Source organism: Miniopterus schreibersii (genome assembly GCF_964146895.1).
Source record: "Miniopterus schreibersii genome assembly, chromosome: 6".
NCBI lineage: Eukaryota > Metazoa > Chordata > Mammalia > Chiroptera > Miniopteridae > Miniopterus > Miniopterus schreibersii.
Genome location: NC_138107.1, coordinates 90,278,274 through 90,302,551, shown reverse-complemented (window position 1 = coordinate 90,302,551; position 24,278 = coordinate 90,278,274). Strand labels below are relative to the sequence as shown.

The following is a 24,278-nucleotide window of genomic DNA, read 5'->3' as shown; positions in this document are numbered from 1 at the left end:
ATTTGCCAACTAGTCCTGCCCCCTCCCTCAGAGGAGGGACAAGCTCGGGGATAATCGGGTATGAAGACCACACGGATTCTGGGTGACAAACGTCAGGGAAGAGCCATCTGGGGGAGCAGGGGACACTGGCGCCCAGAAGTGGAGCATCTGCTCCAGCCGTGTCAATACAGAGGGTACAGGGTGCCCTCCGCCTCCATTTCTTCCTCTAGATGGTGGCTAAGCCAGGACTCGGGCACAGAGCTCACGAGCCCTAAATGTGGCCAAGGCCCCTCAGCCCGAGCACCTGTGTCTGACCCCAGCCACCAGTAAGGCCGTGTGCCTGAAAGTCACCTCCATCTACACGCCTCAGTTAGAAGGAATAGAGTCATCTGTCGGGGCTGCCAGCGCTCGGATGGAAAGGGGCCTGTGGAGGCTGGTCTTTCTGGGTAAATAAAACACCTCAGCGATGGAAACGACAAGTCAATACAGGTGTTCCTTAATTGAGGGAGCAGGTGAGCTGTTTCCTGGTTTACAGTCACCCTTTCTCTCCCCGCTCAGGTCCGGAGGCCCCTGCCTATCAGTGTGGACTTGTCACTTGGCCTGTTAGGTATTAAATCCCCTTATCAATAACGGCTGCTTCAGGCACCTGTGCAGCAGTAAAGACTGTTGGAGGAGCCTGGGGAGCCCAGGACCCCAGCCCTGAACTGGGACCGTTGCCCTAAATGCACAAACACTCACATCAAAGCAGCAAGAGCCTCAGGAAACCAAATATCAGCTATAAAAGTGAGCCAGGGTGAATGGGTCTTTGTTACCTGTCAGGTGGCCCTGCGAGCTAGAAGGCTTTCAGCAGAGGCAGAGCAATTCGAGCTCCCAGAGGGTTTGGGGGACACAGACCCAGAAATCAACCACCAACGAGACAAGACCCCAGACACACAGTGAGGCTCAGGCAGAGCCCAAGGCCCGCCCAGCCTCCTCCCACCTCCATCTCCAATAGGTCCTACAGCCGGGTGGAGACCTCACTGTGGTGTGTGCCCAGGGCCAGGCCAGTCTACACTGCAGTGAACCCAGCCAGGGTCTGCTCCCAGCACATGCATGTATGTGTGCACATGTGTGCATTGTATACATGTGTGCACTGTGTGTATGCATTTGCGTGCATGCACCTGTCCGTGTGTGTGCCCCATGGCACCATGATGACCTCTGACCCCCGGCTCTGGTGCCTTCCACTCTGTCTTCTCCAGCTCCTGTGTCTGCTGCTCTGACTGCGGCTGCTCCAGGGATCTGGTTTCTGCCATCCCCGCACCAGGCCACCGGCCTGTCAATGACCAGATGCAGAGACCTGACCCTTAGCCACCTCTCCCAACACCCCACACCACCAGGACCCTTGGAGACAGGGCTGTGCTGTCTGGTCAGCCCACCTGCCAGTGGGCACAGGCACAGCGTCCCCACTCCCAGGATCAGGGTCCCCAGCTCCCTCCGGGCCATGAACACGTGGCCCTGGGACAAGCTCAGGGCAACACCGCCATCTGGTGGTGGGTCCTCCTGGGGCCTCCCCTGGTTCTGGTGCCCAAACCAGGTCTGAGCACAGCGCAGCCACCTGCAGAGGGACACAGACCAGCCCCTCCTCCCCACCCCAGGGAGCCCTCCAAAAGGCTGCGGAACCTCCTTCTGCCCCAGACCACAGCTGAGCCTGCCCTGGACATGTGGGGCCTGGATTCTCCCGTCAGCCCTCCAGGGACCTGGGTCCAGTGGGGGCCGGGGCTGCCCCCGGTGGCACGAGGAGGTACTGCACAGGTGAGGGCCTGCCCCTCAACCCGGCATCAGCCTTCGGAGGGGATTCTGGATCCCAGCAGATATCCTGACGGATTCCTTACGAGGCGAGCACAGCTCTGGGCGGCCGTGTGTCCATTCACCAGCCCACAGCACAAAACTCTGGGGTCTACTTTACTGAAACAATTAAACACTATTTTATATTATCAATAAATTAAAATAATTGCATTTAACAGATGGTTTATAGGGAGATACAACGTATACTTATGTTCATCTTCTCATTGCACTGAAAACATTCACCATGGAGATACATAATTGCCCATAGTCAGATATGACACTATATCAGTTATATAAATGATAGAGAATATGATGATTGTAATTTCACCGTCATAGGAAAGTTAAACCGGCCACATCACCTGTGGACGTGTGCATGTCCTCCCCCCCGCCTGACAGGCATGTGTGCCGGGAGCACAGCCTCCGCCTCCTGTGCAGGATCCCTGGTCTCGTCCCCAGCCTCCCGCTCACCTACCAGCGCTTCCCAGTCCACGTGGAGCACACTTGCCTGGGCGGGCAGCCGGGAGCTGGTTAAGCTCAGGCAGTCAGGGATTAGAGGGCAGGACAGGTAAGGGGGTCCCCAACCTCAGTGGCACATGTAGATCCCCTGAGGAGCTTGTGGAGTCTTAATGGCCACACCTCACCCCAGAACTAAGGGTCAGGACCTCAGCCAAGGCCTGGTATGGAACTCTTGGGAGTTCCCAGCGGTTCTGGTGAGGCCAGGACTCAGACCCACTGATGGTGGAGCCAGCCTGAGCTCAGCGACCACGCAGTGCTGTCCCCGAGCCTGGCTGCCCTCCCTGGCCTGACCCTCCCTCGTCCACAGTGCAGACCATCAGGCCGGGTGTGTCTACTCGTGTCACTGGGCACAGCCCCTGGAGCGGTCGGTGCTGTGTCCTGTGAAGAGGCCCCAATATTGCTCCTTCCTCCATGAACTGAGCAACCCTTCACTCTCCAAGTCATGTCCCTGGAGCCAGGCTTTTACACTTCAAATGTGAAATTAGCTTCCCTTGCTTTATCCTCAATACACAAGAAATATGGGTGTTTTGCAACAAATATAGTCAACACAGAAGGTGTAAAATAAAAGTGAAAAGGACCCAACCCCCCCACACACACCCAAGGAAGGCCAACCTGATACTTCCCTCCACCTTCCGGTCATCGTCCTGGGACTTCCTCCCAAACTTAGTGCGTTTTCTACCAGAACAAGATGATACAGGCATCTTTTTGGGACCAGCTTTATCCCCCTGGCAACATTTACCGCAGGCAAACGTACCATTGTCCTAATGGGTCCAAGGCCACCTCCCAGGGCCTCCCCTGAGGCCCCCTCTAGTGGTCACTCCCCAGGTGGAACAATATTTCAAGGGGTCCTTTATTGTTCCCTGTGTTTCTTTAGTCAGCAGCCTCCCTGTTGGAGGTCCCTGCGCCGTGTCTAACTGCCGCGATCATAAATAGCTCTGGTCTGTTCACACAATGACGCTCGCTGCCCCTCGCTCACCCCTGCTGAAGCCTCGCCCGGGCCCGTCGGCCACGCTGTGCAGCCAGCCAGGCGATGGACACGGCTTCCGCCTGGGTCCCCTCACACGGCCAGCGCCCTGGGCCCCGCGCTCTTGCCCTGAGCTGTGCAGACCCTGCCCCATAAGCGAGGGGCCGGCCTCCCGCTGCCCTGGCCTCCGGCGCTCAGCTGGGCCCAGGGCTGTCTGCCACCTGCAGCCATTTCCATAGAAGCCAGACTGTTTTCAGCACCACCAACCCCGCTAACCAGAGCTCGCCTCCCAGGCCAGAATTATGTTCGACAAACAAAACATATTTCTATTATATAAATAAAGAGCATGTTCCAGAAGGTGTCGGGCCTGTCATCGCCAGCACCTGGATCGCATTTCCAATACTGGCTAAAACCTGAGCCATCGACTTTGAAATTGAAAAGGAGCTTTATTTTTTTCACCCTGGAGAGTACAGGGGGTTCTTGATCTTCCTCAAAGAATGTCTTTTAATATTATGCACATTTAGAAACACTCATAAACTGTGGATCTGAAGCAAAAATGCACTTTCTGAAAGCATGTGAGGGCCCACGGGACTCTTTAAATATGGGTTGTGAGTGTATCTAAGTATGTGTGTGTGAGAATACATGCGAGTGCAACACACTCACATACTTACACACTCACACACTCACACACTCACACACACTTGCACACACACACACTCAGAAACCATTCATGCTCTTGCACACACACACTCACACACACGCTCACACGCACAATCATACTCAGGACCCTGCCCCGCCCCCGCTGTTTTTCCAGGAGGAACCTGATGTTGAAGCCCTAAAACGCAGGCTTGGTTTCGGTCTGCCGTTTCCTAACCAATCCCGCGGCCCGAGGGCTGCCGTCTGGACACAGCTCTCTCCAAGCCCCTGCTGGGAACCTGCCGGTGTCTTCAACGCGTGGCCAGATGATGCTGGGACAGAAGTTTCTCCTTAAATGAGTGACTTGGTTCCCAACACTTCACATCCCCCTGGGCACTGAGAGTAGAAATGAGAGGCCCCAGCCTCAGGGCAGAGCCCTGGACAGGAAAGCTGTGGAACCTGAGTTAGACGGGAGCTTGGGGGTGCACAGTGCAGCGTGGAGCCAGGTGCAGGAGACGGTACCCAGGACCAGGAGACGGCACCCAGGACCAGTCGTCGGGGACAGAGGGCCCAGGAGTGTGCATACAGGACACACATGGTCTCTGGGAACCACCAAGCTCTGGGTGGGACGCCATAATCCCTGGAGCATAATCCCTGGAGCCCAAGCCCAGTTCCCGGTGGGGTTGTCTCCCCCATGGTCTGAAGCCAGCCCGGCCTCGTGAGCTGCCCAGCCAGGTGCAGAGCATCCATCTCCGCCCCTGAGCCCTGGGGACGAGCGGGGCTGGCGCCCGGCGAGGTTCTGACTCACAGCACCTTATAAATCACCAGCCGGCTCCTCTCCCCATGATCTAGGTGAAGCGCCAGGACCAGATGTCCCAGCCCCCGGAGGACAGTCCTGCTAGATCCAGACCGCAGCCTGGCTGTCAGGGAGGGGTGTCTATGTGAGTGTCTGAGAGAAAGTGTGAGCATATGCGAGTGTGGAGTGCGTGCAAGTGTGTGTGTGAGTGTGTGCGAGTGGGTGTGTGAGTGTGTGTGTCTGTGAGAGACTGTATGTGCGAGTGTGGAGTGCATGCGAGTGTGTATGTGAGTGTGAGTGTGAGTGTGTGCGAGTGTGAGTGGGTGTGTGAGTGGGTGTGAGTGTGTGTGTGAGTGTGTGTGTCTGTGAGAGACTGTGAGTATGTGCGAGTGTGGAGTGTGTGCGAGTGTGTGTGTGAGTGTGAGTGTCTGTGTGAGTGTCTGTGAGAGACTGTGAGTATGTGCGAGTGTGGAGTGTGTGCGAGCGTGTGTGTGAGGGTGAGTGTGAGTGTGTGAGAGTGAGTGAGGGTGAGTGTGTGTGTGTGAGAGTGAGTGAGGGTGAGTGTGTGAGTGTATGTGAGTGCAAATGTGCGCGTGTGGTTTATTTTGTTGTGTTTTTGGTGTCATAGCTAAGAAATCTTTGCTGAACCCAAGGTCACAAAGCTTCTCCCCTATGTTTTCCTCCAGGACTTTTATAGTTTAAGTTTACATTTAGGTCTGTGACCCATGGAAACTCAGGGCTGTGGGCAAGTGGCTGGGAGACGGGTATGCGGGAAACAGCTTTAATGGGTAAAGCTACAGGAACTGTCAGGAAGACAACCCCCCCCCCCTTACACACATACTCAGATTTATGGCTTAAAACTGGCAAAGACCAGCTCAATTCAACAAGGCAGCTAATTTACCGAAAGGTGAGCCCAGCCTCATTGTATGCTCGCTGTAATCATGAGCGTGCTAATCAACACACACACACACACACCAGCCACCCCGCAAGGCAATGAGCAGAAACTCGAAGCCCAGATATGGACACAAACGGTAGCTGGGGCTCCTCTGAAAAATCTCCACCCCTTTCCCGGAAGATCCAGAATATTCCTCCCCCTCACTGAATACCCTCCCCTCCCCCCCATACACGAACCTCAGTAAATTCCCTGAAGGGGGGCTGGCCTGCCTGTGGAGTAGCCATCCCTGTGTCGCCTCCACTGTAAACTCTCTGCTGGCTCGCCTTTGAATTCTTTCCCGCATGAAGCAAACCACCCACAGTGGGTCTCAGACCCTCAGCTCCTGGGCCCCCGCAACCCCTGCCTCAGTTTACTAAGATCTCCTGTTGGCCCCATCAGGGCGCAAAGGGGAAAGCATTCTCCATACCAGGCAGCTCGGGTTAGCACACCCAGTAAACCACAAAAGCTTCCCAAGTGCTCTCCGAATGCTGGTTCTACCAGCCCCTCAGCCAGGGCTCGACTCGGCCTGTCCGAGAAGTCGCCTTGCAGAGCAGAGACTCGCGTCGCGGGGAAGACGTGTTCTCGGTAATGATGCGTATCTGTCAGTGCGTCACAAAAGCAACTTACTAGCAGAAGCAATCATTTAATCACCAGGTTGGTTTTTTTAAATGGAAGATTTATCTGAGATTATCACCAAACAGTCTCAGCAAAGGCAGAGTGACCTGGCCCACGCAGGTAAACTCCGAATAGACTCAGACAGGCCTCTCCTGAGTAAAATGAGTGGAACACACTGGTTGTCTACAGAACTGACTGGATTACTAGGCCGTCGTTTAATTGTTACGCGATCAGAGACTCCGCCTGTGTGTAAACTCACCGCTTCAGACGGCACCCGGCGGGCGTGTCCGGCAGACATGTGTCCGTGGAGCTGTGACAAGTCGGGACCCGGCATCTCCCTCCGAGAACAGTCAGGAACGTGGTCTCCGAGGGAAAGAGCTTGGACAGAGAAACAGTCGGAGGCCTGACCAGGGAATCCCGGCCCAGCAGCAGGAAGACTGGCTCCTGAGGGGCAGACAGGGGAGGTGAGAAGTCAGGGGATTGGAGAGACTCCCGGAGGTGTGGGAGGTCAACACAGGAGACCTGGGGGAAGCTCGACCGAGCCTTCTGAACTCAGCCTGCTGATCCCAGCAGGCCCGTGGGCTTCCGGCCCTGAGTCTCTGCACTTGTGCTCTCACTGCCACACCTGAGTGTGAGGCCCATTAACCCCGGGCTCCCTTCCCTCTAGTATCCATCTCGTCGGCCTCATAAAGTCTCCTGGGTCTACCTCTTGGGTTGACATGTTTTGAACGAAGTGATTTCTTTTCATTCAATGGCTCCTGAGACATAACGTTCTGGTCACAGCCCATCCCACCCACCCACCTCGGTCCTATCGCTGTGATCCGAACCCGACTCCCACTCTGCAGGGCCTGTGCCCTCTCCTGATCCTCAGGCCCCGTGAGCAGGCTCGCTGAGGGGCCACGTGCTCCTCACGGCACCTCCGAGAGTCATTTCCACTTTGCTCAAGTCTCACATGCCAGGGCTTCCCCTTCCCACCAGAGCCGGTGACGTGGACTCACCCCGCTGTGCCACATGACACGAGGCCTATGCCCAGGCCGGGCTCCTGGCGTCCGTGGCTGCATCGCATCCCTCCCTGTTCTCGCACCTCCCTCCACCTCCTGGGCATGTGTGTGTGTCTGTGCCGACTTCCCTGCCATTGGCCTTTCCTCCCTCCTTATAAAAACCTGGAGTGTCAGGCGCCCCAAATACCACTGCTGTGCACCACCCACGGAAGGACATTCTAGAAACAGGAAATGCAGCCACATTCATGACAAAAACCAGTAGGAGGAACAGAGACGGACTGGGAATGACCTGAGAGCACGTTGGCAGGAGGGCTCGTCAGCAGACGGGGGTGGGGGGCTGCTCAGTGGGTTACGTGAGGGGTCAGGTCCGGTCAGTTTTCCCTGAATGTGGAGTCTGACCCAGGACAGGTGCCGATGATTCCTCACTGAATGACCGGAGGGAAGTGCTCATTGTAAGTCCCTGTATCTTTTCCTCTTGAGGAACAAAACATTAATCAGGGAGCTGAGCGGAAGAGCCTGGTGAATTCGGATGAGCAAACAGCACCTCTGCATCCCCAAAGCCTGCTTTTAACCACAAGTTAACCTATTCCCTCCTAATTACCATAAAAATGTGAATTAGTTGTAGAAACGAGCCAGGCGAACAGCTGGGCGGGAGTGTGGAGGGAGGCAGTTCCCCTGTGTGTTGGCAGATGTATAAAGTCGTCGTTTGCACCCTAAAGGCCAATGTCACAGGAATAGACTCAGGTGCTGCCCACCAAAGGGCCGTCTCCACAGCCCCATCCTGAGCCGTCCCCCTGCAGGTGGGCACTGACCGCAGGGGGTTGGGGTGGGAGCAGGGTCTCCGGGAGCCTTGTGACCAGCAGACTCCCCGGCTGAGCTCCCCATGCCCACCCCGCCCGGGGTTTGCAGGTCGGGAAACTGAGGCTTGGAGAGTTTAAGTAACTTGCCCAAATTTGGGGGGAAATATTATTGTAAAGCCTGAATTTGAGCCCAGGCCGAGCCCCGACCCGCAGGAAGGACTGGAAGGGGGAGGGGAAGGCTCTGAGCCCCGCAAGGGCAGGGACGGAGTCCGGAGGACGTCCTTCGGCGCCACCAGAACATCAGCAGGAGGAAGGCGGACCCACTTGGAATGAAGCCTGTGAGCTTTTGAGGTTGTGATCTGCTGGGAGCAGGGGGAGTTCTGACTCTGGTTTGCAAGGAAATAGGTTCTCGGTGCCTTTTCAGGGAGAGCCCTCAGCGTCTGGCCTCACACCTGCGTGTGGTTCCCCCTGCACACCAGGGGGCGCCCAGCTCACACCAAAAGCTCGCCGCCCGGGGTAGGGCCAGAGCCAAGCCCAGCGCTCACCCAAACCAGGCTCGGTTTCTGCCGGATGTCACGGCCTGTGCAGTTCCTACCTGCGCTGATTTTCAGAACGACCCTGTGTCGGGCCTGTCCCTCCAACCAGAATGCCGCCCAGGCACTAGGATTAGGTTCCCCGCTGCAGGAACCGGCCAGAGGCTCATGGACTTCAGGAACCAAGGTCAGAGGAGACGAAGCCCAGACCCCAGGAGCCGTGTTCCGGGGTTTCCCTGCGATGTGCTTACATTTTATTTAACAATGGAAAAATAAATAGATCTCACTTCTGTTTTAAAAAAATGTTTAAGTACATGTCAGATTATATGATCATGAGAATGCTGAGATTTTATTATCGTGTGGAGATTGAATGCTATTTAGCAGAAAACCCGGCTCTACCAGGGCTAACGTGAACCTCCAGTGCTGCTTGAGAAAGAGCCCTGGCTGGGAGCGGACCTGCAGGTGTGACCACAGAACGGAGACAGCGCAGGCCGTGATGGACATGCCACCCAGACGGGGCCCAGCCATGGCCGGCAGAGCCACCTGGTCAAGCTTTCTTTGCCTCAGTTTCTCCATCTGTAAAATGAGGGTGGAAACGCTCCAGGCTGCGCAGGGATTTAGTACCGATTCCCACGGAACGATTCACGGGAACCCTCCTGTAAGAAATAACCTCAAATGAAGACTATGACAACCACAGACCCAGCACGTTTCCCCTCCGGCAACACACGCTAACACGTTTATGCACCAAATGTTTCTGTTCTCATCAGACACGCTAAGCCCTGGGCCAGAAAGACAAGTGAGACACGTCTCCCCCCTCACCTGTTTCACAGAATCCCCCTGGGAAAGCCAAACAGACCAGCAGCCTCGGGGGGTGTCGGGGCTCCTCTCCTCGGGGAGCCCTGGTCCACTTGTCTGGATGGACAGACCGGCTTCAGCGCAGCTTCACTTCACCGCTACCCCGACGCGATGTCTGTATTTTAAATGTGTGACTTTCTAAAGTTAGCTCCTGGACTTTTCAATAATCGTCCCCTCAGATTAAGAAGTAGAAATTGGTGGTCACGGGTGTAAACAGCACAGGGAGCACAGTCGGCAACATTGTAACAGCTTTGCGAGGAGCTGGGTATGTAACGTATGTGATTTCCAACCACTCTGCTGTACACCTGAAACAAATACAAAATAATATTAAATGTCAACTGTAATTGAAAAAAAAAAATTGTTTTTTTAATGTAAAAAAAAAAATCACAGTTGCCTGTAATATGAAGCCCAGCAGGCACCTGTTACACCTTCGTCCTAAGTCCTGGCGGTTTTATCAGTGACGAGGTGGAGGCCCCGGCACAGCAGGCGGAGGAAGAGGGATGCGGAGAGGGCGTCTGTGTGTTTTTATTGCAGGAAAAGCACCTGGGTCCTGGGGGGGGGGGCGGGGTACCTGGGACCCTCGGCCCCTGGGGCTCCTCCCGCTCTGCTGCTCGTGGCCACCACTGGGAGGAGTCCGCGCTGATGACCCCGAGAGCCCCGAGCGGAGAGGAGAGAGGACGGGCCAGGGGTAGGATGACAGTTATAACGGCCCCACGTGTGTTCCCAGGGCTTCACCCACGTTAACTCAGTTCACACAGCGCTCCCGGAAGCAGGCCTGGCCCCAGGTGACACAGAGCCCTGGTGTGCCGGCTACGAAGAAACCGAGGCCAGACAGGGGAGACAGGGAGGCCCCCGGAGCCTGCAGACCATGCCCCCAGGAGGCTCCCCCACGGGCTGGAAATCCAGGCTCCAGACAGACTGGAGCACCGGCCCCCCAACCCCACTCTCAGTGCCCCGTCCAGAGCCCCCTCGCTCAGGAACACTGTCCCCCACCCACCCGCGTCGTGCAGGCTCCCCAGCCACTGGCGTGCACACCCGTGAGGGGCCCTCTGTCCTGCTCAGGGCACGCAGGGCTAGTTTCTCTCTTTCTGCCCAGAGTCGTCCCGGGTGGCCATGCCCTGCTCCCCCCAGACAGCTGCCAGGCACGGCCAGGACACGCCGGCAGGACCCTCAGCACCTTGGCGGGCTCCGACCCCGTCCTCGCCTCACCCCCTTGTCCTGGTGTCCTTGGCTCAGAGCTGACACTAGTATCACAACAGAAGGCACCCTGTCACTCAGCACGTCCCTCGCCGACTCCACGCCCTGCGCGCTTTCCCGGCTCCCATCTGGAACGGACACTTTGGCCTTGAGCATGAGCCACGCCCAGCCTCTCCCCGGCCCCAGCGGCGCTCTCACACCTCCTGCCCTCGCCTGCGCCATCCCGCCCGGAAGGCCGTCCCGACTCCTCCTTGGAGGCTGAGCGGAGGCCCGGGGCGGACCCCGACCATCCTTCATCCCGCCTCGGGGGCAGCGGCCGCCTGTCTGCACACACGGCGTCTCTGTGCACACGGAGCCCTTCCCACGGGCACTGTGACTGTGTCAGGGGGGAGACTATAAATGTGACCAGGGTCTCTGAGGCCCAGACCCAGGGAAGGGCCGGCACAGAAGGCGGCCCCAGGACAGGACCCTATTTCTACATTGCCCTCGCCTTTACTCAATTACTCATGGTAATAGACATATTTTTTTTAAAAAAAACTTTTTTAATATGTCTTTATTGATTTCAGAGAGAGGAAGGGAGAGGGAGAGAGAGGGACACCAGTGATGAGAGTCATCAGTCGGCCGCCTCCCGCAGGCCCCCTGCTGGGGTTCGAGCCCACACCCCGGGCCTGTGGCCTCCTGGTTCATAGGCCGACATTCAACCACTGAGCCATGCCGGCCGGGCTGTTTCATTTTTTATGTAAGCAAAAATGCCCACTGCAGTCAACGCTCTGATTGTTCACTGTTATCCCTACTTTTGGAAATTAAATCATAATAAAGAACATGTTTAAAATCTGTTATTCGACCCCAGTCATTGCAGCAAGTGCTCAGCTCATACCCACACCTTCCCAAGGGCAAGGGTGAAGCCGGCTTTAGGAGACACCTGAGGGACTCCATGGCCTTCCTCCAGGTCACCCCGCTCCTCCCGATGTCCCACTTTCTGTGTCACCTCCCTCCAAGCGGGGCTCTCAACAACAAGCAAAGCTCCCTCTTCAGAAGATTCTCCTGCTCAGATGAGCCTCCGCTGACAGGCCCTGTGTGGGTTTTGGTAGCTCGGTGGCCTCGTGTCCTGTGCCGTCGACAGCTCGGGGGACAGGTGTTCTCTGTGTTCTCACCTGTGTTCTGACGTGAGAGCCATCGGGACCAGCACAGACTGAGCCCTCGCAGGAGTGTGGCCCGTGTCTCACCACCACGGTTTTAAACCTCTCAGGGACAGTGGGAGCATGTCCACTATCCCAGCGTGGCCAGTCACAGCTACTGTTCACTGAGTGTTTGCAAAGTCAGGCCTCGCTCTGAGGACGCCACACACATGGAGTCATTTATTTTTCCAGCCACTCTGGGAGGGGTGTCCCTGTTTGGGGACCGGTTTAGATACAGAAACTGAGGCACCAAGGGCCCAGCGTCCCCCCCACTAAGCAGTGTCATGGCCGAGACTCAAAGCCAGCTCACCCGGCTTAATCCACGTAATGCCTGCGGCTGGCTCATGACCCATAGTGCTGATGCAACCCTTTTGTGTGTTTTTAAATATGTTTTTTTAACTGATCTCAGAGAAGGGAGGGAGAGGGAGAGAGAGAGAGAAACATCAGTGATGAGAGAGTCATCGATCGGCTGCCTCCCAAATGCCCCCCACTAGGGATCGAGCCCAGACTTGAACCGTGACCTCCTGGTCGACGCTCAACCACTGGGCCACATCGAGCCTTTTCTAATCTTAAAATAATTTCTTTATGATCTTGAAGGAGAAAGCAGATCACCACCATCTGTGGGAACCCTGGGAAATGTGAGGGCTTCTGCCCTGAAGCATCGTTCATTCCCGCGGCCTGTCGCTGCCTGGGAGCTCGCATTTCCCCGAAGCGGCAAGGAGAGGGTGGTGGTGAGATGCGGCGGCCAGAACCTCCACCGATCGGAGCGCCGCGTCTGCTGGGCTCCGTACCCAAAGGGAAGCCTACGGTCCGTCCACAGCTTCCCGGTGGAGTTAAGCCGTGAGCTGCGATTGTGGGAGACGCCCTCTGAGAGCACCTGCCAGGACTTAGCATCTTGTTTGGTTAGTAAAACAGCTCCCCTCTGCCCGGAGCCCCGGGCACTGCAACACTGAAGACCAACGCTAATGAGCTTGTCGGCTTTTAACCGCCCGCTAAGTGAGCCAGACCAAGAACTGAACCGCATCTCCAGGCACCCAGTGCCCCGAGACCCTCGTCCATGACACACAGACACACACAGGGGGGCACCTTCCGGGGGTGAACACAGGCCCCTGACCTCGCCCGAGGCCCCTGCTGTTCCCTGAGCAGGAGTCAACCTGCAGGTTGGAACTGAAAGGGGGACACGTGAGCCTGGTGCCCGACCTTGGCAATAACTTTGACCCCCACAGGTGTGACCCCAGCAAGGGTTCCCCAGGTCCCTGTGCATCTGCATCACCTGGAGAGAGGCAAACTTGACGGAGGCGGAGGCTCCTCCCGTGCGCAGAGTCCGAGGAGGGGAGGGTCCGGTTCCCACTGGTCTTTTTCTAGAAGCCTCCCAGGTGTTCCTCTAACTCACAGCCGGTGGAGAGAAGACTGAGGCTCCTGGGCTGTTGGTGAAGACTCCTCGGTGCACCTGCCAATGACACGGGCGTCCTGCCTGTAACCTCCACGGTGTCCTGCCAGCTGCAGCGGGGGCCTGCAGGAGGCAGCTGATCAATGACTCTCATCATGGATGTTTCTCTCTCTCTCCCTCTCCCTTCCTCTCTCTGAAATCAATAAAAACATATATATTTTTAAATCTTTTTTTTTTTTTAATATATATTTATTTCAGATAGAGGAAAGGAGAGGGAGAGATAGAGATAGAAAAATCAATGATGAGAGAGTCATTGATTGGCTGCAGCCAACAACCCGGGCATGTGCCCTGACCGGGAATCGAACCCCGATCGCCTGGATCCTAGGTCGATGCTCAACTGCTGAGCCACGCCCGGCTAGGCCTATATTTTTAAATCTTTTAAATGATGAGGAGTGATTGAGTAAAGGCAAGGGCAGTGTAGAAATAGGGTTCTCTAAGCATCTTGTTGGAGAGGACAGTCACCCGCCACAGCACTTTCCCAGGTGAAGTTCAAAGAAACATCAGTTCACAATGAAACGTCACTGAACCTGCCCGGCCGGGCGTGGCTCAGCGGTTGAGCGCAGACCTATGAAACAGGAGGTCACAGTCCCATTCCCAGTCAGGGCACATCCGTTTACTTAGAGACAAAGATCTCTAATCTCACCCAGTTTTCCATCTAGTGGGGGAGACGCACGAGGGATAATCATAATAAAAAGGCAGACTATGGAGAGTACTAGAAGGTGATAGCCTGAGAAAAAAAATTTTTTAAGTGGTGAGAGGCCCAGGAGCACCGCAGGGTCAAGACAGACCCAGTGAAAAAGGTGAGACCTGGAAAAAAGATGTGAGGAAGGGAGGGAGATCGCCAAGCAGAAGTCCAGCCTGAGAGCCTTCCAGGTGGAGGGCACAGCACGTGCAAAGGTCCTGGGCATTTGAGAAGCTGAAGGAGACTGAGCCGGGGTGGACTGTGCAGTCAGGTGAGGCTGAGGCAGGGCCCGGAGGAGGCAGACGGGAGGAGCCGGGAGGGTCAGATGGAGGAGGGGCCGTCCGGCCGAGAGCCTCACCTTGGCATATGTGGCCTTTCTCTGAGTGGGGCTGGGAGCCATGGCGGGGTTTAGAGCGAGGAATGACAGGGCTGACGCAGTGTTGACCTGTGTCCAGGAGCTCTGTGCAGCAGGTGTCGGCAGTGGGTGTAGTCAACAGCCGTCCTCTCCCTGCGTCCTCACGCGGTTACCCCTCTGTGCGCGTCTGTGTCCGAATCTCCTCCTGTAAGGGCAACCATCAGATCACTAGCCATCGGGGGAACGCCTATCGAAATCACAGCGAGGTACCACCTCACGCCCACTGGGATGGCCAGAACCCAAATGACCAAGGTTGGCACAGACATGGAGAAAGCAGGACCTTCACACGGCGCTGGTGGGCGGCAAGGTGGTTTGGCCACTTTAGAAAGCAGTTTGGCAGTTTTGCAAAAAGTTAAATGTGGAGTTACCTATGGCCCGGCAATCCCACTCTCAGGTGGAGGCCTGAGAGAAATGAGAACACACGTCCGTGGTAACTAGTAAGTACGTGAGTGCCCCTGCGGCATCATTCATAACGGCCAGAAAGTGCCCACAACCCGGGTGTGCAACACCAAACAAGTGGATAAATAAAAGTGGCCTTTTCACGCGAGGGAATACTACTTACCAGTAAAGAAGGAACAGAGGGCTGATCCACCCTACAACACGGGCAAGCCTTGAAACACGCTCAGTGAAAGCAGCCAGCCGGAGGAGACCACCTATCATATGACTATGTAGGTCCAATGTCCAGGGCGGACAGCTCAGTGATGGGGCAGCCGGGGGGGGGGGGGGTGACTGCTGATGGGCACAGGGCTGCTCTGATGTTCTAAGACTGATTGTGGTGATAGCTGTGTCAGGATAGGTAGCTAGTTAGACATGAGCCGGGGCAGGTGAAGGGAGAGAAAGGGGGTAGGGTATCCACCTGCATTCCTGCACATCGGCAGGGCCTCAGGTAAAACGTTTAAGCCGAAGCAGGCTTCACCATACCCAGACTTACGGTCATCATATCTCTGATTCAATCTCAGGACGTTGTTCAGCCACATAGGTCACCAGTTCCAGTGGCCTAGCAGGTGCGCAGGTGGTTAAGCGGGAGGGGAGCTGAGGGGACAGGAGGGGGGAAGTCCAGGAAGACAGACGGTAAATACTGAGCTCGGTGACTGACCAGACGCCCTCCCTCTGAGGTGCCCCCTCGGTCCCATCTGGGTGTATTTCCACACGGCCAGTAAACTCTCCCTTGCTTTGCTACACTTTGTCTCTTGATTTAAATTTTTCCTTCAAGATGACAAGAATCGAGGTCCCCTGGTGTTGCCAGTAACACACAGTTTTGCAAATATACTGTAAAAATTGTACACTTTAAACAAAGGAATCGTGGTATGCCAGTTATATCTCAATTATTTTTAAAAAGACAAGCTGAGGTTTCCGAAGTACAGATACACATTAGGAAAACGGGTAAAATGTTTTTCAAACGGATCTGTTTTTAGTGGTAACACAGCTCTGACAATGTGATACAGTTGCAAGAATGTATCTATTTTTAAAAAGTTAAACTTTTCACCATGTTTGGTCCACTTTCCCTCCTTCCCGCTCCCCCCCGGCTCCCCCTTCCCCTTCAGCCCCCTCGGAGGGTCCCAGGACCCACCCAAGGTCCCGGGCGCGGGGCTCAGCCCACGGGGAGGGCGGGGGCGGCCGCTGTGACCCCGGGGCGTGTGCAAACGCCGCCCTCCCGGCCACCGATAGGTCCCTCCCCACCTAGGCGACCTGCGGGCGGGGCGCGAGGGGCGGCGCAGGAGGCCTCGCGCACAGCCGGAGGTTCCCGGAGGTTCCCGGAGGCTGGAGCGGGATGTGGGCACCGGGCGGCTCGGCGGGGCCCGCGGGCTGGGACCGCCGCCGGGTGGGCGCCCGGCTGCTCGCGGCGCTCGCGGGGCTGCACGAGCTGCAGGGGCTGCGTGCCCGGCAGCAGGCGCGCGTGCGGGGCGCCCTGGCCATGCAGCCCGCGCCCGCGCCCGGTGCCCCCCGCGGGCCCGGGGCCCACGAGCTGCGGCTGGAGGCGGCGCTGGCGGCGCTGCAGGAGCAGCTGGTAAGGAGCGCGGGGGCGCGGGGGCGCGGGGGCGCGGGGGCGCGGGGGCGCGGGGGCGCGGGGCCCCGGTCCAGGTGCAGGCGGCCCTGCCACCGGCCGAGGGGCGACCTCTGGGGTTTGGGTTCCAAAGGAGCAGGACGCGGAGGCGCGGGGGCCCCGCGGGATCCGGGAAGCAGCCGGGCCCGCGCCCCGCACAGGCTCTGCTCCGGCCCGGGCACGGGGCGCATTCCTGTGGGTTTGGGTTTCAAGCTGTCCCGTAAGAAAGCTTTGAACCGGTGTCCGCCCGGGGCTGGAGCCTTCCTGGGATCAGGTCCCCGCGCCCGCTCCTCCCTGCTCTGGGTTCAGGTCCCCGCGCCCGCTCCTCCCTGCTCTGGGATCAGGGATGGAGGCCCCGGCGGCAAAGGGCACCCCAAGGGTCCCCAGGAATGTGCTGAGGCTGAATGGAGTCGTGTCAATGGGGAAAGCCCGCATCTGATGGGGCCCCGACCTGCAGGAGGAGGTGTGTCCTCTGAGCGCACAGGCCTGGGCCTCAGCCTTACCCTCCCCAAGCCAGTTCCTTTCTACGGATGAAGACGCCGGGGTGGGGGCCCCTCTGGTATTAACGGGCTGGGTGGTTTCATTTTGTGTATGGGAAACAACTCAAAAGGGTGTCTGCCTATGACGGTATTTTTTTAAAGAAGAACAGGCTCTATAGAGATTTCTGTAAGGAAGTGAACTCGATTACTCCAAGCGGATTTTTCATCAGAAATTCAAATCCGTCCTGTTTAAAAGTTTCTGTCTGTACAAAGCAGCCGCAGGAGCTCCCCGCGGACTCGCTCGCTGCGGGGGATCCAAGCAGCAGGCGGCCTGTGTGGGGCTGTGGCCTCCCCGCAGGCTCCCGGCTCTGCAGCCTCCCTTGTCTGCGTCCAGCAGCTGCACCAGGGCGGGCGGGGGCGGGTCACTGAGGGCCCCCCGCCTTGTCCCCCCCGCCTCCCAGTGTATCTGCCCCGGCACGTGCTTGGGTTGTGTTTGCTCCGGACGCGTCTTACCTCACACGCGAGCTGGGGGGGGCGCACAGGGGTGGGTGTCGGGGCGCAGCAGGCAGGGGCTCTGGGGGAGCTGCGGGGAAGTGCTCTGCCGAGGGGGCAGGGGCAAGCTGATGATTAACTTCGCTTCAGTCGCACCAATCGGACCTGCGAGTGCAGCCTCTAATTACTAGTAGCCTTTGGAAGGGACCATCAAACGGGTTCTTTTGTTTAGACTTTTTTAATGTGGGGACCAGAAGGAACACGCAGACTTGGTCTCCCAGCGTTGCTCTTGGAACGGGTTATGGGATCAAAGGAGGAAGGACCGAGCGTGTGTGACGTCAGCTCGGCCCCTCGCACGTCTACGTTTTTCTTACAGGGAAACGCTAGGAGTGACCCCTGGTGCAGGGTACGGCCAGAGACCTGTGTTCACTGGCCACTCACCTCAGTCACCCCTGCTAACCGGCCCCCCCGTGCCCCTGCTCGGGTGTGAAGGCAGGAAGAGGGTTATCTGACCACAGCCCCTTTATCCCACAGGGTTTCCCGGGAAAGAACGAGCTGAAGGCTCCTGGGGTTGGGACGGCTTACGGCACCTTCCCGCACCCAGGGACTGCGTCTGAAATCACAGGAGTCGCAGAGGGTGCCTCCCCCGTGTGGCTGGGCAGTGAGAGACTGTGATTTTAACACAGGGATTTCAGTATTTACCAGTCCCCTGTGGTAGGTGTCTGGGCTCCTGAAGCCATGACCTCCGACCCAAGCAGTCGCCCCGGCCTGGGCAGCCTGTGCTCACCTGCTTAGTCTCAGGGAGATCCGTCAGCCCCCGAGGTGGCTGCCACCCCGTTCCTGATGTGGAAAGACGGGGATGCCCCGGAGTCCGAGGTTCCGTCTCCCACCAGGAGGCGGGAGATGAAACCAGACTGGGGCCTGCGGTGAGATCTCACCCTGAGGAATTCCCCGGTAGTTGACTTTGCTGGTCGCGACTTGTCCTAAGAGCACCAGGGGCAGTTGCACAACACGTGGGGCAGGACCCGCTGCGGGTCGGGCCGCAGCTGTAGAGGTCACGCCCCGATTTCCCTGGGACGATGAGCTTGCTTCCTGGACCCTCAGGGAAGGAGTGAGCTCAAGGTCACAGGGAGGGCTCAAGGTCACAGCGAGGGCCAGGCAGCCGGCGGAGGGGCCCTGAGGGCTTCTGTGTGGGGGTCTCTCCTGTTCATTATCCGCAAGGCTAACCTGTGACCCCCAGACAAGTGAGAAAATGACATGTACCCACCTGCAGGAGCTCAGGCGTGAAATGTTTCCTTTTCAGATTCTCAGCTTTCAAGGAAAGACGGAGGTGTCTTAGATGCCACCTCGGATCCCGAACGTTGGGGCATTTCCCGCCTTTGTCCTCGGAATCTGCCCGCGGGACTGAGAAGGCCGGGCCGCCCGTGTGCTGACCGGCACAGACAAAGCCAACAGGCGGCGGCCTTCCCTCTTGGTGTCGGGTCCCGAGGACAGTGGACTCGGGCGCGATGGCCTCGAGTGTCGGGCGCTGCCCACCTAGTCCTCTGAACGGGGCGAGCGTGGCCGCCTTCTCCCAGCAGTGAGATCCCTGGAGCAATTTCCTGAGCCTGTAATTTGGGCTCGGGGGTTCCCTCATTTCCTAGACAAAACTGAAGCACAATTAATCATTTTCTTAATCAGGACGAACCACATAATTACATTCATTAATTATTTCCCTTAAACTTAACTGTTAATCAAAACAAGAAGCATACTTGGCGGGCCTTGAAAACTGTGATGTTTTATAATTGAAAGAAGGAAATTGGCGTTTAGTCAACACTCAGGACAAGTAGCTCCCGTGCACTTACTGATGTGTGTGCACGTATGTATATGTGCAATAGCACTAACCACATGCGTACGTTATATGTGTATTATAGAATACACACATTTACATGCTATGCATATTCTATATAATATACATACATGTGTGGTTGATACCCACAGTGACCCACCCAGTGCAGAGCGGGGAAGCCGAGGCCGGGAGATGCAGAGCCTCCAGGGCAGAGCGAGCTGGGAGCCGCTGAGCTGGAAGGTCTCAGGCAGGTTTTCAAGCTGCCTTATTACAGGCAGAGCTGGCCCCCTCCTGTCTTGCAGGCCCCCCGCCAGAGCCTACAAGCCTGTGACCGTCCAGTATGGGGTTAGACTATGCAGAAAGGGGCCTGTTCTCTCTCCTGGGGACGTTCCATCCCCTTGAAAAGTCAACGGCCAGCTCTCCAGGTGCCACGGGCTGGGGACGGCTGTGTGGCAGAGCACGGGACACTGGTGCCAGACCCGAGGTCCATCCAGGAGCTCGGGAAAAACATTCTTGCAGAGAAGTAAAAACAGCAGATGGGAATACCGCGTGCGGTGCCTGCCGGGGGGGGTTCTGTGCCGTCTGATCCTGATCTCACTCATCGCGGCATCACTCTGTGTCCTCATGGAGAGTGTCCAGGTGAAAGTTGCGGACAAGAAGTCTGCACTAGGGAGGAAGCCTGCTGGAGGTGGGAGAGGCCAGCAGGCTTTCCTTCCTCCCAGCGGAGTCCGATTGCTTCTCGGGGGCGAGGAGAAGCTGTCCCCCGTGGGGCCGCGGGGTTTAAACTGTGTGCACAGTGGGAGCGGCACATGGAGTCCCAGCATCTGTGCTCTTTCCCTTCCCAGAACCGGTTACGACGCCAGGACGTCGGCCTGAAAACCCACTTGGACCAACTGGACCAGCAGATCAGTGAACTGCAGCTGGACGTGCTCAGGACATCCTCTGAGGGCCTGGACAGTGACAGCCGGCCCAGCTCGGGTACACGCCACACAGAGACACACACTCACGCATGTATACCACACGGATATGCACACATGTCCACATGTACAAACACGTACACGCATGCACACATACATGCCACATGTGTGCGCATATACATACACCATACACGTCGCACATGTACACACTCACACCACATACACCTATATGTACACCCCACACATACACACGTGTGCGCACTCGCACACATAAATGCACTCAGACACACATGAACAGCACGCCCGCCCATATACACACCACACAGATACACACGCACTCACACGCACTCGCACGCCGAGCACACGCCCGCACTGACCGCCTCTGTCCACCCGCCCAGGCTTCTACGAGCTGAGCGACGGAGGCTCCTGCTCCCTGTCCACCTCCTGCACGTCCGTGTGCAGCGACCGCCTGTCCTCCTCCCTGGGCACTTTGCTGACCACCAACCCCAAGGCCAGGACCAGCGCGGGGGACTGCCGGCCCTGGTCCGCCGATGAAACCACCATGTGTGGGGCCCCCCTGCCCACGTGGGGACTCCCGGCCCCTGAGGATGGCACAGACCAGCCACTGCGAGGCACGGCCCGGCCGCGGCCAGTGTCCACAGGTAAGAGCCGGGCAGGGCGGGAGGCCCCATCCCCGCCGGGGGGACAGCGGTGGGCGAGGACCCCACCCGAGTCCTACCCAGGCAGTGCGGTGCTGAGCACAGCAGGGAGCCTGAGGGGTGCGGCGCCCGCCTGGCAGGCACAGCCCACACGCCCCGTAGGTGTTTGGGGTTCTGGGTGGAGGTAGGAGTCAAACGCCCACTTTCGCTCATTAGAGCAGGGCTGTTGTAATAAAAAGGATTTTTTCTTACTTAAAATGAATATCAGAAAGTTTCAAAAAATATCCTTCCCAAACCCTCACACAGCCTGCCTGGTGTCCGCACTCAGGGACGTGGGAACCGTGTTGGCTGTGGGCCTGGAGCACCCAGGTCACGCCCGGGCCCTCGCTGGGCCAGGGAAGGAGCTTTGTCATCCTCCAGGCTGTTCCTAAAGCCAGCACTGTCCCCGCGCCTTTTATTTCCGGCACGAGACCCTGTTCAGTGAAACCGTTCGGTCTTTCCTGGGCCAGCGTCCCCACAGTTCCCCTTGTCCTCAGGGAAGGTCTGCCTTTCTGGGCGTCCCCGGATCCAAGCCCACACATTTGGAGTCTAGGGTTTATCTTCTAGGCTGTCCCTGTGAGAGGAAGGGCTGGGACCGGTGAGCGGGCCGTGTGCACGCAGGGCCTCCCCGATGCCGTGTCCTTCCACGGTCGCGGGCGTCCAGGCGGCCACACCCATGGGGGGACAGGGGGCCCCTGGAGGAGCAGACCTTCGCGTGGGGATGTGGCTGTGAAATGGAACAAGACCGAGGTGCCGCTTCCCTTATTCCTGTACCCCTTCATTTTTCTCGTGCCCAGGTGACCTTGAAAGAGTCCTACCGGCTGAGGTGGGCCTCCCGGTGGCCAGCGCAGACACCACGTCCACGGCCGTGTCCCTTCTCTGCCACGGGATGGGCCTCCCACCCCACGTGCTGGACCCCAAATACCAGCGTGACCTGGTGTCCAGGGGTGGCCGGGAGGTGTACCTGTACCCCAGCCCCCTGCATGCGGTGGCTTTACAGAGCCCCCTCTTTGCTCTGCCCAAGGAGGCTGCACAGAGGGACAGCCACCCGCCGCCCCTGAGCAAGTCCCTTCCTAGCCCCTCAGGTCCAAGCTCAACCCCGACTGGACCGACCCTTGAGCCTGGCCCAGCCCAGGCCTATATAGACAGGCTGCTTGGACTTCGGGGCCAAGGGAACCCCCCAAGAGGCAGTGTGGGTGAGCAGGGACCCCCTGGATGTGAGGTGTCCGTATCCCAGAGAGCAGAGACTGAGAGTCACCCAGAGGGGCTGAACTGCCCCCCAAGAAGAACAAACATAGGAGGTGGGGCTCAGAGAAGGGCCACGGGTGGGGACAGCCTCCCACAGCGGGGACCTGCACCCCTTGTGAGTCCCCCGCCCCCCAGCAGCCTGCCAGAGGAGGGACAGAAGCCTTTCAGTAGCTGCATCTGTTCGGGGACCATTCTGGGCTCCCCTCAGATGGGCATTGAGTCCCGGGCTCCACAGGCCACTCCTGCCAGCTGGGAGGGCAAAGCCAGGTCACCCACCAGGATGGGCCCAGGGCCCTGTGTCCACCCCCACTCTGTTGCCAGCAGAGCTGCCCCAATGGGCCAGAGAAGGGGCCACCCCACGACAAAGGCAGTGAAGATCGGGAGGGGGACCAGCGACAAGGCACCAAGGTTGGGGAGGCAGCCCCCACCCTGGGGCGCCCTCATAGCCCCCCGGCTGCCCCCCGCATGGGGTGCTGGACTCAGGAGGAGGCCCCCCCAGGCCAGGGAGGCTCCCGGCCGCTCCTGCTCTGAGTCCAGCCTCTACCCCGTGCCCTTCCTTGTCCCCCTGCTGGTGGCCTGCAGGGAAGGTCACAGGGCGTCTGCCCAGGCCCTGTTCCCCTCAGAAGCAGCCCCCGCCTTGGCCGAGGGCGGGGAGGCCCGGCGGAGGCAGCGCAGATGGCAGTCCTCCGTGGAGATCTCAGCCCGGGCCAGTGCCCAGGGCCCTGGTCTGGGGCCCCCAAGGCTGGCCACCAGGAGAGGGGGTGGACCGAGGTCTGTGAGCACCCGGGCCAGGCCCAGGCCGCCCCGCCGGGACCCCCAGGCCAGGAGCGAGTCTGGCGGCTCCGAGCGCTCGGCCGAGTGCGCCTCCCTGTTTCACTCCACCATCGCCGAGTCCAGCGAGGACGGGGCCAGCGACCACACCGCCAACCGCTTCGGGGACAGGGAGTCAGGTGGCAGCGACACGGAGGGCGGGGTCCGGGGCACTGGGGGCCATCCGGCCTGGCCTGGGGTGGCCCCCCAGCAGCCCCCACGGGCCCCCACCGGCACCCGGCCGCCCCTGCCCCCGGTGCCCGAGCTGTGTCGAGTCAAGGCCTCCAAGGCCCTGAAGAAAAAAATCCGCAGGTGCCAGCCGGGTGCCCTGAAGGTCATGACCCTGGTGTGAGCCCCAGGGAGCGGCCAGAGCCCCCAAGGCCTGGCAAAGTGACCGAGTTCCGGGAGAAGGCATCCTGAGGAGCCAGGGCTGAGGGCCTGTGACAGGCACAAAGGGGCCCTCCCAGGCCTGAGGACAGAGCCGGCGTGTCCACCAGTTTCACATGCAGACCTGGGTTCTGTGCTGTTGCGAGTCTGTTCTCTGAAGGCTCAGTTGCAAAAGTTGCCACCATCTCAGGAGAGGAGGCGAGGAGCATGTGCCCTGGCTGGGCCCGCGGGTGCCTGAGCCTCGGGGACATCCACGGAGAACCCCGAGATGCGGGGTCTTACAAGCCGCCCCGAAAACTTACAGATTCCCACCTGGCTCCCCGGTGTCTGTTGTCAGTGGGGTTGTCACCTCTGTTTTGCTCCCGGTCCCTGCAAAGCCTTCCTCGGGGCTCAGTGGCCAGACTGGGTGCGGAAAACAGGCTGGACCGTGAGTCCCACGTTAACCTCACGTGACGAAGCGTGCAGATGGCTCCGCCGCCGTCACAGGTCACAGGGACACGTCTCCTTTCCGTTACTCTCGCGCCTCCTGTCTCCCTGCTGGGCGCGTAGTAGGTGCTCAGCAGACCCCCTACCCCCATCCTTGGGGCGCTCTTACCCGAGGGGGGAAAACGCAGCTCCCGGGAGCACAGCCCAGACTCTGGTCCCAAGACACTTGAGCAGAGCATAAAGTGTTTTGAAAGATAACTTTTGTGGGTGTTTATTGGTCAAGGAAAATGTCTCCACTTTCCCAGAGGGAAGGCCGGTTTCCAGGGAGGCTGCCTGCTGAGCAGCTTTTCCCGGATGTTCTGAAGCTTGTCCTGGGGCCGGAGGCCCGGGAAAGAAGGGGAGTGAGTGTTACTCCTGGGCCCTCAGGGGGACTGGACCCCTCACTCCCGCCCCCCAGGAACTTCGGACGGAGGACTAAGGAAAACACCCAGAATACTAGATGTGTAGGCGTGTGCACGCTTGGAGGCATCAGCTAGGTATTCTCGTGAACAGCCAGTCCAGGAGTCAGCGTGAG

General features: G+C 58.4%; 1 protein-coding gene across 1 annotated transcript; it reads left to right on the top strand.

Annotated features, from left to right (window-relative positions):
- The first annotated feature begins 16,115 nt into the window (after window positions 1–16,115).
- On the top strand, window positions 16,116–23,962 carry DACT2 (dishevelled binding antagonist of beta catenin 2). The gene is made up of 4 exons (XM_081140810.1): window positions 16,116–16,383; window positions 20,064–20,196; window positions 20,534–20,797; window positions 21,631–23,962. The coding sequence occupies exons 1-4, from the start codon at window positions 16,147–16,149 to the stop codon at window positions 23,241–23,243; spliced, it is 2,247 nt and encodes a 748-aa protein (XP_080996936.1). The 5' UTR covers window positions 16,116–16,146; the 3' UTR covers window positions 23,244–23,962.
- The last annotated feature ends 316 nt before the right edge of the window (window positions 23,963–24,278 follow it).